This window comes from Pyxicephalus adspersus, chromosome 3 (assembly GCF_032062135.1).
Source record: "Pyxicephalus adspersus chromosome 3, UCB_Pads_2.0, whole genome shotgun sequence".
In the NCBI taxonomy this organism is placed as follows: Eukaryota; Metazoa; Chordata; class Amphibia; order Anura; family Pyxicephalidae; genus Pyxicephalus; species Pyxicephalus adspersus.
This window is the reverse complement of record NC_092860.1, coordinates 30,920,574-30,939,226: the sequence shown is the minus strand read 5'-3', so window position 1 is coordinate 30,939,226 and position 18,653 is coordinate 30,920,574. Positions and strand designations below refer to the sequence as shown.

The 18,653-nt window shown below is 39.6% G+C and overlaps 1 protein-coding gene across 8 annotated transcripts in view; it reads right to left on the bottom strand.

Moving 5' to 3' along the window:
- The window catches only part of PRUNE2 (prune homolog 2 with BCH domain), a 125,272-nt gene extending 113,246 nt beyond the window's left edge, over positions 1 to 12,026 (bottom strand). For all 8 annotated transcript variants that reach the window (XR_011919760.1, XR_011919761.1, XM_072404118.1 and 5 more), the window contains exon 1: positions 11,956 to 12,026. Coding sequence is in view for 6 of the 8 variants with exons in the window: in XM_072404118.1 (XP_072260219.1) it covers positions 11,956 to 11,991 (36 nt within the window). In the remaining 2 variants the exon portion in view is untranslated. The remainder of the gene's footprint in view (positions 1 to 11,955) is intronic.
- Between the last annotated feature and the right edge of the window lie 6,627 nt (positions 12,027 to 18,653).

Below are 18,653 nucleotides of genomic sequence, written 5' to 3'. Positions count from 1 at the left end.
TAAGTGCTGGGCACCTAGGATTGGTAACAGGCGGTGTGTGCTGGGCACCTAGGATTGGTAACAGGTGGTAAGTGCTAGGCACCTAGGATTGGTAACAGGCGGTAAGTGCTGGGCACCTAGGATTGGTAACAGGTGGTAAGTGCTAGGCACCTAGGATTGGTACCAGGCGGTAAGTACTGGGCTTTTTCAGAGCTAGAAGTTTTTTAAGCAGCAGTGGTTCCTGGCATGAGGAATAGACAAATGTAACCTTACTGCCGGTGTGAATTCAGCCGTACTTCAGAAGTGCTCCTGTGTCTATATTTAGGTTAAGTGAACTTTTGTGAAAACATTTTTTTTTCACTTGATTCTTTTACAAAATTAGCCCAGCAGGCCCATGCTGGCTCAGCTTCCACCTTTTCTCTGATCCTCACTTGTATGTCCAGTGCTGCCTTGCACTGTGCATGCATGAGATTGAACACTTTTTTACATTATAATAAATCCTCTGAAGGTGCATGCATACAAGGAGCAGTGCAGAGCCTTTTGGGATATGCGACACAAATATCCCTGGAGGCTGCGGATTTCCCCTTCGGTCTTTACCGAAATGGAAGTGAAGACTGAAGGGGAGAGGTCCTCTCTACAAAAGTGTAAAAACAAAAAACGCACATTTTTCCATTACATAACAGAGAAAGTCACTCTTTAATATAATGTTAAAAATGTGGCGATGCTTTATTAGCATCATGCATGGGATATCAGATGGGGACAAGACAGACAGTGACCCCCTCTCATCACTGTCCATATTCTATAATAATACACTGTCTGTGAAGTTTATCCGCAGTGTGTAATGTCATCGGCAGCGCAGTGTGATGGCTATGTGAGTGTAAAAGCTGCTTGTCATATTCTGCAGCCTAACAACTCGCTGTGTTCAAACCTTCAGATCTCCTAAACCGTTGGTTGTATTACCTTGAGGGATAAGAAACTGAAACTGTAGGTGCAAGTGGGGGACACTTGTGGTTAAACCTTTTTAAAATGTAATTAGTATGGCAATATGAGAACATAAATCTCTACCTAGCAAAGTTTGCTGCCTGCTCTGTTACACATATCTGTCTGCATCTTACCTCAAACCCCAATTTCTCCAGAATTAGATATGGAGGTTTGTATACAGAGCTGTGAGGATGCAGAATGACATGCAGAGTTTATACACACTGGATACATTTCACAGGCAGAGCTGGTGCTATGAGATGGGGGCGGGGCTGCCTGTGTCCCCTTCACATGAAGGCTGAGCTGTGTGCAATACTCTGAATGGATGGCACAGAGCAGCTTCACTGAGATCCGTGCATCCGAGGATGAGAGCTGCCGAGAGCTGGGCGGGGTATTCAAATCAGCCGGGCGGAGCAACCGGCTAAAAACCTCTGGGGAGAACTATGCATATAGGTATAAATTATCCCGAGGACGCTCATAGGTGAAATGTATCGGAACGTGAGACCTATTACATTTACGGTGTTTACTCTTATCTCTGCTTTGGAATTAACGGCTGCTAATTCAGTTAGGAAAATTAGAGTATTTAGTTCAATCCACCCCACTAGAATAGATGGGGTTACAATCATATTTTGTTTTTGTTATTGTAATATGCACATTGTTATTGTAAATATGATTTCACCTATCTAATCAATGCACATATATGTGTATATATATATATATTTATATATATATATATATATATATATATATATATATACATATATATAAAAACTTATTTGCCACACAAAAAAACCCTACTATGTTTTTCTCACTTTATTTCCAAAATGCAATAAACTCTTCATCCATTCTGTAATTTTTTCAATACTGCTTTTTCATGGTATGTCCAAGGTATGTATTCTGCACCATTAATACATGGGTGGAACAGATTTAGGTATTTGGTAACCAGGGGTATAGTCACAAAAAAAGAAGAGGGGACACGGTAACCGCCCACCCCACTACTAAAGGCAACTTTTTTGCCTTTAATACATAGAAAAGTTGGATCCAAAATTTGCAATAATATATGAAAAATTTTTGATAAATAAAATTCAAATCTTTAATAACTACAATCCTTAATTAACAGGACCAGGTTGAATAAAGTATACCTTCTCCAGGACAGAGCACATACCTCTAATATAATCTTGCAGGCTCTATGAATTATGGCTTACACACTTGTTGAGCCCTGACTTGCACCTGGCTGATGGAGCTCTTTTAGGGTCCCCAGCCAGAGTCAGTGATAAACAATAAAGCTCCAATGGCTGCTCCTTTTTTTATGTGTCTGAGACAGGATCAATGGGAGGTAATTGTCTGTATCGCAGAGGAACACATTCTCTGTAATGATAGGAGTTTACTGATTTCTCGTAATGACTTATTCAAACCTTTAGGAATTAAATTTACAGCATGCTAAGAACATAGAGAGATACAATTAGTAAAGGGGAGCAGATAAAGTCTAACACAACAACAATGATTACCAGTTTCCTAATTTTTCCACCTGTAGTAAGGATAAATAAGTCAATGCATTCAGGCTCAAAACTGAACTAAATGACTAAAAGCACAAAAACAATGGTTCACATGGTTTCATTAAGCTACACCACTGCTCCAGCTGCACTTTATTGCATTTGGTGGTTTAGTTCTATATAGGCCAGAACTAGGTCCAGAAAAGAAGCCTAGGGGCCCATTTACAAATATAGCATCTGCAACTCCTGTTCCTTGGCCTGACTAGAAGTGTCAGGATTTGGGTTTCTATCAAACCAGTATATTGTAAGCATTGGCCATTGACCATTTTTTCCTTATCTTCCCTGTCTATAAAAAGAGCCCAGCAATGACATCTTGTATGTTTTACACATGACTAGTGAATGAATCGTTTTATTTGAAGTAAAATCATCTACACCCCAAAACAGATAGAATAGGGCTGTTAAAAGAGTAGGTTATTAAAAACCAATGTCTGGTTTAATAGGGAGTGTCGGTTAACTTCCTGTCATGTAGACACAACAGAAAGTGAAAGCAGCAAGTGAAGGAAATTTCATCTTATGCAGTTGTCACTGTAACAATGTCTGAATGATTTCCTCTGTATTTCAATTCTAATGACCCCACCACTTTATGGGGTCTATTTATAAATGTTTTTACCCAGGATTCACACATTTAGCTGAAATGCACACATTTTTCACACTACAGGTAGTCTGCGGGTTACATACGAGATAGGGACTGTAGGTTTGTTTCTATGTTGAATTTGTATGTAAGTCGAAACAGGTACATTATTTTAATAAATGCAATTAGGACAAATGTTTGTCTAAACATAATATTAGTGCAGCAGGGTGTCAGTTACTGTAAAAAATCCTCACTGAAAGTTAATCACAAACAAAGCAGAAAAAAAAAACTTTATTTATTGGAGCAAGCTGTGCTTTGATATGCAAAAAGAAACAGCTGCAGAGTTTGTCTTGGTCATTAAAGAGTTACAAGAGGCTGCAGATCAGCTCAGCTCTTATGATCATTCACAACCTCAACTGTGTTTAGCAAAAGATTTCTTACGCAAATCATGCAAACCACCCTCCCATCAAGCCTCCGTCCCGCACGTGAGCCAGCAGGGAAGTCCGTTGGTATCTAGAAGTCGTCCTTATCTCGGATGTTCTTAACTGGGGGACTACCTGTAGAGTTATTTAGAAAATGGACCTGGTTTATTAAATGTCACCAAGGCTGGAGAAGATACACTTTCATCAGTGAACCTGGGTGATAAAGCAAACTTGGCTCACTTGGGTATAAAGCCATTTGCTATTTGTTAGCAAGTGCTTTTAATCCGAGACCAGATCAATTCCAGGTTTGCTGGATCTCCCAGCTTCACTGATTAAATCAGGCCCAATATGTAAATCAACTTGTGTTCATGATTCATACATTTTTCAACTGAATCCAATGTGTACCTTTGTGGGAAAAGTTTTGTTGAATTGTGAGGGTGAAAGCATTTAAAATGGACCTCAAAATATACATTTTCAAGTCTGGTAACAGTGGTAACCAGGGTAAATTACAAGTGTAAATCTCTCTAGTGGGGGTACAGACAGCATTAAAATCTGATTTAACTCCTTACACTTCTAATATATTACACAAAAAAAGTATCTGAACTATATGTGTGAACTAGTTTTTTTAACTGATTCTAATTCAATTACATTGTTGTATCATACTTTAAATACTAAGTAGATGTAGATAATTTTGGTATAATATTTATTACCTTTTTGAGCACATTTATGTTTTATTATATTTGCTTACATCCATACCAGAGTCTTTGGAAGCATTCATTCCTGCACACTTGCTCCCAATGATGCAATACAGGTCCTTTCTGCACAGAAGCCTTTTATCATAAAATTAATTAACTGTGAAATTAATTACATTATAGAGTTGTGCGGCTGTTTTATTCCCTGCCAAACTTTTAAGGAAGAACTTAAAGGATAAGTGTGCTTCCAAATAAAGTACATTTATCCCGTTTCCTTCCCTATATTCCATTTTCCTCACTCCACCATCCTCCAAACAAACTGTGCTTACCACAATTTCCCACCTTAAAGCAGAACTTAACCCACTTAACTTACTTGTCCCTGTTCTGACACTGGGAGCTGCCATCTTGTTCCTTGCAATCTTTGTCCATCTTGCATGGGAGTTTATTCAGTGCTGCCAAGTGCAGGGGGAGCCATGATTGTCGGGTTTTTGACAGTTGCACGGAGTGATCAGGCAGGTGAAACGGAATATTGGAGAAGAGACATTTCCTGTCCCTTTCTGCAATACTGACATACCTAATCAGAAATGCATAAATGCTCGATAAGTTTTTTTGACAAGTGTTTTCTAGCAGCCACAGCTCCTTCTGATTGGTAACACTCAACATGCCTAAACATTAACGCCCGATGACTTCCATACAGTGGGCAGACTACCCAATTGCTTTAGGTGTTGGAATTCTTTGTGTTTTAAAAGTACTTTAGGAAAGGAACTTTAGTCAAAATCCAGCAAGTCTGCACATAGAAGTTTATACTCTGCAACATATTTTATAAAAATGATGGAAAGCCCTATTTTAACAGTTGTCATTCCAACAAATGCACTTACTGGTAGACTTTCCTTTTATTCCTGTCCTGGTGGGAATTTTTCAACATTTTATATTCTCCATTACTTTCAGTTCTGGTAATTGCCACCTTACAACTAGCCAAAGATTATTGATGCCAGTTAAACTGACATGACAGTCACAATTTTCTTATGGTTCCAGAAACCCCTTCCAACCTATGGAGGAACCCTGGTTGAAAAATCACAATCTAGATTATACAGATGGATACAGTTTTTTAAGGAGGTGATAATACTCTGAAAAATATTATTACCCAGTGGCAATATAAACCGGGCCTTAGATAAAAAAACAACATGTGAATTTAGGTCCACCTCAAGCAGTAATACTGTCAAGTGTTAGGGGTTGATGATACTTGGAGTGGCATGGATATATTGAAAACAAATAATAATAAGCACCAAATAGCTAATATATTATAAGTACTGTTAACCATGGAAACTCTAAGCAAATGAAATGAAAGTAAATTAATGTCAGAAACACCACAGACCCAACATGGATGGAGTGAGGGACTTGCAAACATGCCGAGCACCATCTGGCTATAACTTCTCGACCATGGCTTCAGAATTTTCACATTATATCACTATCTCTAACAATTAACCCCTCACTGCCAGAGCCATGCAGAGTTACAGATGTCAGTATATCATATATACAATAGACCACTGATTAGAAAGATGTACTGCTTCTGTCCCAAGGCCTGCAATATGGTTTCCAGCAGGGTGTTCCTGTCACATGAAAGAAAAATTGAGCAGCTTATGATGTGTCTTGGCAGAAAAACAAAAAAGCTGACGGAGTGTTTTCAGAGCAAGTTAAACTTTTCTACAGAATGGACAAGAATAAAATATGTTTTTTTTTTCACAAAAAACGATCATTAAAACAATATTTTGTTTTTACGTTTATTCAGAGAAGATCTTATAGCATAAAAACAAAATATTCTATTAATTTTGTTTTTTTAGCTAAACATTAACTGTGAATTTACTGAAGGGTTACAGACTTTTTAATTATCAAAGGAAATTTTAGAGGAATTAAAAAAGAACAGGGTTTATGTTTGTATACCTAGATGATTGATTGAACATAGTCAACTTCACACTATATCAGTGTTTTTGAACCTCGATTCTCCAGAGGTTGTTAGGGGTTCCTTGAGCATTGAGCCATTTGTGCCTCTCAGGTCAGTTTAACTGATACCAATGATCTTTTTGGCTATCTGTAAGGATGACATTCTTTCCCATGGCCAGCAATGTAAGAGGCATTTTTCCTACTGACTACTACATTGATGTACTGTGAGCTATGAATATAGTAACTTTATTAGGGGTGCATTGGGACCAACAAGTTATTTCAAAGTTTCCCCCATGGTAAATAGATCATGAAAGGCTGCTCTACACACTAAGCAGGCAACAGCAACTACTTCTTTAGTAAATCAACTGCAAAAATGCTTAAATTGCTCTGTATGTCTAGTAGAAGGGTGCAGTTGTGAATATATGTTAACTGGGGTCCTAGTGATGTGGGTCCCTTACCCTGTTTCCCCAATGATAAGGCACTGTCTTATATTTTTTGAAATGCCAAAACATGCCCTAGGTCTTATTTTCAGGGGGATGTCTTATTTTTGCATGAAGAAGAAAACAGTACACATTTATTGTTGAAAATCACTCATGATCACTCATGTGCCATTCATTGTCCCCTTCTGATCACTCTGTGCCATTGATTGTCCCCTTCTGATCACTCTGTGCCATTGATTGTCCCCTTCTGATCACTCTGTGCCATTGATTGTCCCCTTCTGATCACTTATGTGCCATTCATTGTCCCCTTCTGATCACTCATGTGCCATTCGTTGTCCCCTTCTGATCACTCATGTGCCATTCATTGTCCCCTTCTGATCACTCATGTGCCATTCATTATCCCCTTCTGTTCACTGACTCACTTTTTTTGGCTTCTACGCCCGGGTAACAGACTCCGTTAGGGCAGGGATCAGCAGCTTACTTGTCCTTCCTGGAGCGGAGTCGCAGGCGTGTGTGCGGGCCTTTGAAGTCACTTTCAGTTTAGCTCTGCACTGCAGCCAGCACCGAGGAATCACACAGAGGCACACAGTGGCAGCAATCGGTGGGTGTCTTATTTGCGGGGGGTGCTTTGTTTTATTGTTTTGAGCAAAAATCGGGGGTGGCTTATTTGATGGGGATGCCTTATTATCGGGGAAACACGGTAACTGCCCAACATTCCATCAAAACAGAATGGAATAATAAAATTGGGTTCCATGATCCTTTAACGTCTAAATGAAAATGCCAATGCCTGATAATAAAGTAAGTAGCTTGTGAGTCACAGAAAGATGATAAGATGATAAACTCCTGTTTATTTTACCTAAAGATTCTTCAAAAGATTAGCAGCGATGCTAAAAAACTGGACTTTGATGAAAAAAGTATCTCAGAATTTACAAGGCTACATAGTATTTAATGACTACTCTAAAAGTAGTTTCCTATTTAAAGCAAACTGTAGTGTTTAACATCCAGATTTCTCAGTGCATGAACACACAATTGTACCATCATAATTGCTGTTTCAGCAGTACTTTTCTGCTAAAATGTTCAGCCAAAGCAGATTTAACAGCGCTGTTCCATAAAATTGAAACTTTTTTTAAATAATAGGTACAGATTCAGAGGATCAAAAAAATAGATCCCTGATCGTCCTCCAAATTATTAAAAAACAGTCCTACAGAACTTACCACTGCTCGAGTTGACACTTGAACCTTCTTTCTGTGAGCTCTAAGAGTCAGGTGTCCACTTTCTGCCTTGGACTAAGAAAAAGAGTGAATTGCCACCTCATTTCGTGGCACTCACTGCTCTCTGCAGCATTTAGAATCCATGTATCTCCAGAAAAATAGGAGATTGAGAAGAACTAGTAAGATCCCTAGACCAAGGACACTAAGGATAGAATTATGTATGGCAATTTTTATTTTACAAGCCCAGAGTTTTGTTTTAACAGCTAAGCCCAGCTAAAATATTTTCTTTTCATGAACTGCTTTCCCAAATGTAAACATAAAGGTAAAGTGTATGTCCTTCTAAGGACTAATTCACACTGGTGGTGACATTGCGGTGCTTTATCACTGAGGTGACGCTACATGTAGTGTGCTCCTGCGGCAGCCCCTATGGGGAATAAATAGGGGCTGCAGTGAACGGTACTAGTACATGTACCACTCACTGCCACCAGCTGTCACAAGTCCAGATGCTGGTTCTTATTGAACAAGGCAAACACTTTGCAAGGAAAAATATGTATTTTTCCTTGCAAAGTGAAAAATATGTAATATGTAGAGGAAGGTCTGAACCTGCTCTAAGACTATTTTGGGAGGGTTTTGGATTCAGTAGACAAGGTGTACAGACCTTCTCAAGTTTTACTGCCCACTTTCCGTTCTGCAGACAAAAGACAGCAAAGAATGATCTACTACAGCAGTCACCAACCGGTGGTCCGTAAGAAAATTTTGGGGGTCCGCGGCTCTGGCTGGCTCACCCCCGAGGGGCCAGGGGAAGGACCCCGCTGTGGGGATGCAGAGGCTCAGGGAGGTGGGTGGGTGGGTTGTGTCCCTGCACATAACCCGCCGACTCTCCCATTGAAGGTTCAGATCTACGATGGGAGAGTGGGCGGGGTTATGTCATAATGACATCCCTCTGGGGGGGTTCCACCCTTTCAGTGACACCTGGGTCCCCGCGCATGCGCCGTCGGGAGCCAGTGATTTTAGTTGTCCGCGGACCTGAAAAGTTGGCAACCACTGATCTACTAAATCTCTACTTTAGTAATGACTATACCTTTTAGTGTCCTATTGGTATTGTTTCCTAAACTGGTAACACAAACAGTGAGAAGAATTCTCACATACAGAAAGTAAAAAAAAACGTGACAAATGGCCAAACTGTTATCTCAAAAAAAAAGGCTTAAACTGTGTGATGGTTCTAAAGCTAGAGATATTTACATGTAATTATGGTACAGGATGCCTCAAAGAAGACACTCAGCATTTGTATTGTGGCTTCCATTGCTCTTTTTTAATGTTAATGCCCACTGAGAGGCCAAATTAATGGATTCTTGATCTGGACTTAAACACTTTCTGGAACAGTATCTAAAAATGTGTGATGTAGATGTCAGGCCTCAACGAAAAAATTGACGTAAGTTTAATATTATAGATAAATAATATTTTGACTAAACTCAAATTCCAGTATCCAACTATTCAACCCCTTGCACTTCATAAGATGCGGCCACCATCTTTATCCCATCAGTTTCCATCTGCTTCCTAGATTATTTGCCAGCAAACACATAACTAGAATGTTCATAGCATACCACTACAATGGCATTAGGTATGGATGTACCATCCTGGGGGTTGCCACTGAACTCCACCTGTAGTCTCAAGGTGCAAATACCTTCATCCCATTGTATGACAAGGCTGCTAATCTGATTAGCTAGAGAAGTTGTCAGGAGATAAAGCCAAAAAAGGGGTATTTTTTAATTGCAAGTTGATAATATTGGTACTTTGATTGTATAAAAAATTATCATTTGCCTAAAGGTCCACTTTAAGAACTAAATATTTCAGCGTATTGGAATATGACAACACCAGACATATACAGTTTTTTTATGCAGTATATGTAAGCACAAGAGCTACAAAAATGTAGAAATATACAATATATGGCAATATGTCTCAAATATTACAAAGTAGCAATTATTACCAGTGTTTTGCAAACTTTTTAACATGGGGAAGCCCTTGAAAAAAACTTTCAGGTCTTCAGGAAACCCCTACTATAATTACTTAATAAGTTAGTGCATTAGTGTGGAAGTTAGTAGGATGAATGCCTTTACATTGCTGGCCATTAGGAAGGCTGCCACACTTACAGATAGCCATAGAGATCATTCGTATCACTAGAAATGACCCAAGAGTCACAAACTGCTCATTGCTCAGGAAAACCCTGACAACCTCTGGAAGAACCCCGGTTGAGAAACACTTACTTGAACAATGTATGAAATAGTAAATATTGCTTTATTTTTGGTGCCATTTCGGAAATTCCTACTATTAGTGGTTTTCTATGTGTCTAACTAATATATAAAAATAATAAACAATATTTAAATGCATATTATTTACAAAACCAGGGAGGCAAATAAGATTACAATACCATTTTTTTTTTAATTGTATACAAAATCAACTGAATTAAAGAGACCCTGCTGCCAAATTAGGTATTTTAACAAAGAAGTTCAAGTTATATTTATCATATTTTATGTGTGTTTATTTACCTGTAAAAACTTTGATATGTGATGTCAGCAGCTCCAGCAGACTCAGAGCTGTCAGGTTATACCAACTTTATTGGTGCATGGGACCTTAAATCTGGCCCATAAAATCACTAAGTTGGATATAATCTTCAGTAAATATATTGCTAGTGAAAGCTGTCAGATACTAGACACAAATCGGGAGAAGGCAAAAGACTACAAGCTTGCTACAAGAGATAATCAGTAACTGCAGATATGCTACAGGAGATGGGCAGAGACTGAAAACATGAATTGGGCCATAGGAATTATTTGTGGGATGTTTCAGAAAAAAAAGAAACACAGATATGAAAAAGAGAAAGGCCTAAGCCTAAGGGGGGGGGGGGTGCGTGTGCGTCTGAGGGTATACCAGTACCCTAAGTACCCAGTATTCAGGCCAAAGTGTCTGATACACTAACACCCCCACCACCATCGGCTGCAGCTTTTATTTGCAAAAGTTAAGGGTTTTTTTTTAACTTTGTAAAAAGTTTCTGAAATAAGAACTGCGTGTGTTGTCTTATACAATCAAATTCAAACACGCACTGCAGAATATTAGATGGAAAATAAACATGAATATTATAGATTGCTACCTGGTAGAGCCAGATCTCATGTCATATGTATTAGATAAATAAAACGCTTGTTGCGTAAAAAGACGGACAGAACTAGAACACCAGAGGAGGTAAATCACCACTTGTGTGCATACAATGTACAACTTATATCATCTAGTGCAAAATAATTACTTTATATACCTAAAACTAAGTTACTTTATTTTTTCACTGAGAATTTGTACGTCTATTGGGTGAAAACGGGACAAAATAACACAACAGCTAAATTTCAGGAGTGCATATTGTGTTCTCTAATCCTATTTAATAACTCATTTCATGGAGTACGAAATCAACAAGGTCATGCAGAAGATATAAATAAGTTTTACAGAGTACGATAGTGGGATTTGCAGTTAAAATACCTTATATATATATACATATGACTATCCATATATATGTAAATATTGTTTTATTGATTGTGAAGCCATGTTATGGGGTGCTGTAGATCAGTAAAAAGTTGCAGCAGAGTTGACCCTTCCGTGCATTAGCTTTGTCCCTGATTTTGGCATATCTGCAGAATACATCCTGCTAGAATGGATCAATGTTTTCTATCACCCCAGAGACTAGCAAACTAATAATCTGCTGATTACATCTACAACACCCATTACTGTAAGGGGCTAGGATATGACACCATGTTAAAAACACACCTCCATATCACATGGAACATTATATTTTATTATTATTATTATTATTATTAAACAGGAATTATATAGCGCCAACATATTACACAGCGCTGTACATTAAATATGGGTTGCAAATGACAGACAGATACAGACAGTGACACAGGAGGAGGAGAGGATCCTGTCCCAAAGAGCTTACAATCTAGTTCTTGTCCAGTGGTCCCAAGGCCATGAGGATAAAGTAAGCCCCCCATCATGATAACTCCATCAGAGATAATAGGCCATGCACATTGCTCTGGGTGGGGCTGTCATATAAACTCCATAATTCTTTATCACAGCACTAAGCAGGACATTTACTATACAGGGAAGCCCAGCAGTGAAATGAACTCACCAGCCTGGATTTGGTGCGTTGCAGGAATTCCTCCATATTAAAGTGTTTGGGTGCTGCTTGCTTTGCTTGGAGGTGCCCTCACCTGCTGCTTGTGGTGCGGCTCCCCGCTGAGCGCCCTAATGAGGAGTCTGTGCGCGGCACCGCCAACTTCCCGGCCGCTCTCCCCTCTGAGAACGCGTGCACGCGCATGGAACCTATCCAAGGTGCTGGAGTACGGGAGCGCGCAGTGCAGTCATACCAACATAACCCTTTCACTGCCGGCACAACAACACACAGCTGGCTTCTGTCATGGCTTGTAGACATGGCTGTGCTGCTTCTTCACCTACACACCAGCAGCAACAGCGTCCTACTTACCCTGCATCATACATTAATGGCCTGACAATCTGCAATGGCTGGATATGTACAGGAAGTCAGATTAAATAATATCTACCTCCCTGACAAGTGTCCCTGGAACTAAGTCCCTGTGTCCTCCTCACTTATATATATATAAACCTCTATAACACATGTATTATATAACTTACAAAAGTGTTTTCTACAAAAACTTTCAGAAGCTTTTAAACTATTCTATAAGTTGTTTGGAAATGTGAAAATAAAAGAAAAATAGTTGTGGGAATCAAAGGAATTGTTGGTTTAACCAAACATTTATATGGTGCCCATTGTAGCTAAAAATGTCCCTCTTCCCTATGTCCGAAATGTTCAGGGGTATGCCATTTATTTATTGCCAATATTTGTATATCAGACATTTTGTACATGAAATTATTGCTTTCATCTTTTAATTGTTTGTTTTTGTTTTTTAGCAAGTGTATGCACCCAGCAATATACATGAACCCAGGTAATGGTTATGTGCTCAGCACAACAATGGCTGTATTCACCCTGTAAATGGCTACAAGTATTCACCCCAGCCATGGCTACATCCATTCACCCCAACAATGGCTACATGTATTCACCCCAGCTATGGCTACATGATTCACCTCAACAATGGCTACATGTATTCACCCCAGCTATGGCTACATGCATTCACCCCAACAATGGCTACATGTATTCACCCCAGCAATAGCTACATGTATGCACCCTGTAAATAGCTTCATATATTCTATATATATATATATATATATGAATGCACCCTAGCAGTGGCTTTATCCATGCACTCACAGAAATGACTCCATGCATGCACCCCAGCAATAGCTACATGTATACACAAAGGCATTTGCTACATTTAAAAATAGTTACATAGGTTGAAAAAAAGTCCATTAGGTCCAACAACTAAGGAAATAAACATATCCCAGATATAAAACTCTATAAAACATAGTTGGTCCAGAGGAAGGCAACAAAACCCTGGTACAATTTGCTCCAACAGGGGTAAAAATTCCTTCCTCATTCGATGAGGCAATTGGATGTTCCCTGGATCTACAGTCACTGTTATTTGTACTTTAAAGCCTTAATACCCAGTTATATTCTGTGCTTCTAGAGTAGCATCCAGCTTTTTCCTAAAGCAATCTATGGTAGTTGCTGAAACTACTTCCTGAGGGAGCCGATTCCACATTTTCACAGACCTTACAGTGAAGAATCCCTTCCTTATCCGGAGCTTAAACTTTTTTTCTTCCAGACACAAAAAGTGCCCTCTTGTTCTTTGTAATGATCTCAAAGTGAAAAATGGGAAAGAGAGTTCTCTATATGGATTATTTATATAGGGTGATCATATCCCCCCTTATACGTCTCTTCTGAAGGGAGAATAGAGTCAGTTCAGCTAATCTCTCCTCATAGCTGAGCTCCTCCATTCCTTTTATACCATATACACCCCAACCATAGCGGCATGGCAATTTGCAGGGGGCGTCATGATACAAAAAACAGCAGTCCATGCTGGAATTGTAGGGGCTGAAACAGCTACTTGTAGTTCTCATCAAATGCCCATCTGATGGTGTGACAACACTGGAGCACAAGGGAGATAACGTGGTCACCCCATGGAAGAATTTAACCTATGAAACATATATATAGTCTAAAGTATAAACATTTTATTTGTGAGCAGATCTTTTCAGTTCTGGCTGTAGTGTACTTTAATTAGTCACTGCAGGAATAGTTGAAAAAGAATTATATATATATATATAGTAAATATATGGTAAATATTATATATTATATACCTGATATAGGTGTACATCTATTAATAAGTAGGCACAAACTTATTGTCACGTGATGTTTAGAGATCCCAATCCTTTCTAGATGGCAATCCTCAAACAATTGCTCCGACTATAATCCTGCCTCCACAAACCATAGGACACCCTTTGTGATGTTTTAGCACGATGACGTCATGAGACATACAGCCGGTGACGTAATGGCACTGCTGGCTGTGCAGTTCAATATTTAAAGACTTTGGAAAGGTGCCATGCGCGTCCTCAGCATTGCAAAAAAATCACCACAGCCCGACGTCCAATCAGAGGACGAGGTGACGTCACAGCCAGTTCAGTACTGCAATAATGGACAGCGCCCAAGAAGGTGGGGCTGTAGTGGGAGGGGCCAGAGGATTCTGCATTCAGTGTGCACATCGGCCAGGGCTGTCCAGCTGTGCCATCTATGGGACCTCATCTTTATATTCTGCTTCATTTCCAGTGGCTGCATTGTCATTGCTTCCTTTACAGTGGAATCCTCTATATTTGCATTAGAAGACCATACTGAAGGAAACACATTTCTGTTAGCTGTTTTTATTTCATGATGAATTCCTACTGCAGCCAAAAGTCTTGTTTTCTTAGAGATGGCATTCATGTTTGCTGCAGCTTAGGTTCACTCACCTTGTTTGCAAGCTGCATTGATAAGGTTAACATTAGCAAGCAGTGAATGTGAATGCACTTGTAATGGTGACAAATGCCCCAAGGCCAAGCACATAGTGAATTGGGGATGATGGAGGCAGTAGCACCCTTAAAGCGAACTAAACAGAAAGCAAAAAAATGACATTTACCTTTAATCCTGCAGGTCCCTCAATGGCGCTGGTTCTTCCTGCAATCCGGTCCCTCGTCATGCTAGAATTCCTCTTTATCAAGGTGTTGAGGAAGCACCGGGCACTGCCATCTTCTTCCTCAGCCTTCTTGGCACGTTACCCAATCTCGCATTGCACAGGTGCAAGATAAGGTGACGTAGCCAGCTGTAAAGGGAAAAAAAGAGCCAATCACACTGCGCTTAGTTTGGGATCTCCTTTTAATCTCTGGCATACGCAGAAGGCATACACTTACATGACGTAGGTATCCCAGGAGGCTCTGCGCTCCCATTCAGTCCCATTGAAAAGGGAGGTGCTAAATCCTTTTTTTTTATTTTATTTTTTTAAAAGGGTGTTGCACTTAAAAAAATAAAAAATGAATACCATTTTCCCTTTACATATAAGGGTTGTCTACCCTTTTATGTAAAGTAAAAATGTTAAGTTTAGGTACGCTTTAAAGCAGAACAAAGGAACAGAGACTCCGCATTCCAGCCCAGGGCACCACCATCTTCCTTATCTTCTTCCTTCTGCAGATGATCTTCGGTCATCTTGATTGAATGACTTGTGCTGGAGCTTGCTCATCCACATGCAAATGAAGCCGGGAATGCCATATTTCTCTGGCAAACAAAGCCGATGCTGCACATGCACAGGTCATTTTTAATCCCAGAATCAGGCATACAAGAGATTGTTGCAGAAGGGACATTGCGGTAATTCTGCAATAATGACCTGCTTCGATCATGTAAACCTAAAAATGGAACTTTTGGAAATTCCACTTCAATACCCATGAGTCATTAAGAATGTTGCCCATTTTGTACTTAGTAACTGGCCTGTAGCAGAATTTCTGAACTAAATAGCGGGCAGCCTTCCCTTTGGCTGGTAGTTGTTAGGAGCTCGCTAACAACCAACCAATTAGCATACTCCCTACTATTTATCTAACTAATAGGCTTCCATTTCATGCCATTCTAAAGTTCTCTAACGTGAGTTTTCAGCCAAAAAAGAAACTTTTTGTAGAACCTATACTGTATACTGTATACTGTATACTGTACACAGCATTCAGGCAAATTCAGCAACGTAAATTCATTTTTGATTTAGAGGAAGCCCAGTGCCTGGGAAAACTAATATAATTAGGATAGGTTTTCCCTGATTGATTATCGCCCTGCAGTGGTGTACGTAGGTGTGCTATAGCACCCCAAAATATCTTCAAAGCATTAATTTCGCACTCCCACAATGCTAGGTGCATGATTCTTACAGACGGTGGCATAGACAGGGCTCAGGGTGGGCAATAACAGAGACTGGGTCTATGGGCAGCAAACCCAGCTGCTTGTAAAAGCTTGAGTAGGTGTGAGAATTTGGGGGGATAGTTTAGAGTGTGTGTGGTTAGTGCAGTGGTCGCCAACTGGTGTAAATCTTCTCTTCTGGGGGGACAGTAGCGCAGGGCTGTGGACACAACTTTTGTTGCATCCACAGCCCTGCACCACTGTTGATTTAGCAAGCAAGCCTGAGCCTGCAATGTGAGAGTGGGCAGGTTCTGGGGGAAGTTTCTTACCGTTTAAGTGACACACGGCTCCCCATCATGCGCGGTCCAAATTCGGCGGATTTAGTGGTCCGTGAGGTCCGAAAGGTTGACGACCACTGTGTTAGTGTATATGTTTATGTGTGTTAGTGTATATGTGTTTAGTTTGTGTATAAATGTTTATGCTGATGTGTTTAGGGTGTGAATGTGTGTTTTAGTGTATATATATATATGTCTTTTATACATAAGTGTTTAGTATGTGTATGTGTTAGTATATATGTGTTTAGTGTGTTGTGTGTGTAAGTGTGTATGTGATTGTTTGTATTTGTTGTTTGCAACCCCTATTTAATAAACAGCGCTGTGCTTTATAAAAAGTTTGTGTTATTGTATATGTTTATAGTGTGTATGTAGTTAGTATGTTTATATGTGCTTGTGTGCATTGTTGTATTCATTAATTGGCCACTTTATTAGGTACACCTTGCTTTTACCAAGTTTAACTGCCAAAATTATTCATGGTATTGATTTACCAAGGTTCTGAAAACATGTTGGTCCATATTGACATGATAGCATCACAGAGTTGCTGCAGATTTGTCAGCTGAATATTCATGATGCAAATCACCTGTTTCGCCACATCTCAAAAGTGCTGTATTAGATTGAGAACTGGTGATTATGGAGGTTATTTGAGCACGGTGAGCTTATCGTAATGTTCAAAAAAATAGTTTGAGATGATTTGAACTTTGTGACTTGATGCTTTATCCTACTAGAAGTAACCAAATTATGGGTACTCTGCATTTAGAAAAGGGTGGACATGGCTGGCAACTATATCTAAATAATGTTAAAGTAAGTGGTAGTAAGGGGCCCAAAGTGTGGCATGAAAATATCCCTCATACCATTAAACCACCAGCAGCTTGGACCATTGATACAAGACAAGATTAAGGTAAAAATCTATGCGCACAGCTTTTCCTGGAGTGTTCAGTGTTAGGACAGTCTCGTCGGATGCTCCAACAATGGTCAGCCATCATATGTACATTGCATCTACCCTGATACCGTCCTTCCATGAACTTCAAATCTTGGTGGAATCGTTCACCTTGTTCATCCCTGACTGCACCAAGGTTTTTGGGTAAGTTAGAAAGATGGCTATGCAGAAAATGTACCTTGATGCTCATATTGCAACCAAGCATTTTATAGCTTTCCAAGAGTTTCTGGACAGTTTCTGTGTAATTATTTGCTTGTGTGTTTCCAAGAAAGTTCTTGACAATGGCTATGAATGATAACCAAGCATTCTTTTCAACTTCTGACATTGTCCTGATGAAATGTTCATCTTTGATGAGCTACTGAATCCGTGGACAATCAAACACAGTGGTCTTTATTTTTTTTAAATGACAGGCTAGAAAATGCCGAAATGAGGTATTTGAAACAGTCTCCTTCAGTTAGAACCAGTTTCATCTGCAGAGGCGGGAATATAATATTCGTTCTATCAACAAGTGGCTCATGTAGAATGTTTGGATCACCTGGTTTTAGGGCAGATCTTGGAGGCCAATTCCTTTCCACCCAATGCCTCTCACGAGCTCTGCTGTCCCACATGCACAGATAACAGGGATAATTGGTGTATCCGCGTTGGTGATCAAGAAGGAAGCATACCATTTTAGGGACAACACAGAGAAGTCTCAAAATCTCACAGTGACTCTCTTTATGTCTGCATATTCTTCACAAATAGAAACTGAATGGCCAATTGGGACTGACCCAAATATATTGTCATTGTGAGGAGGACACACTTTAAGCTCCGCTTTGAGCTATCGATGAATAGTCGTTATTCAGTTCAGTTATAGATTGGAATTCCCAATTCCTTCCCTAAACCAGGTATGTTATGTCAATACACAAAGCCAATGTCAGTTCTAAAGTACTGCAGAAATGCAATTACTCTGGTTCGAAAGTATGATACCTTCGTTCCTTTTTCAAGTTTTTCCTACACAGTCTTGATGCTAGGAGTTCTGAAGCCATTCTTGATAGTCCCAAATCACGTGCCAAATCACTCAACTCATGCTGATCAAATCCCTTACGAACAGAGTCCTCTTCAATTTCAAACTCTTCATCATTGTTGTCACCTAGTTCATCACCATAATCATGTTCTTCAGGAGGGGATAGTGTAACAAAAACCGGCACTGGGATTTCATCTGAATGAGCCACTGGGCGTATAGTCGATGGTAGACTAGGATACTC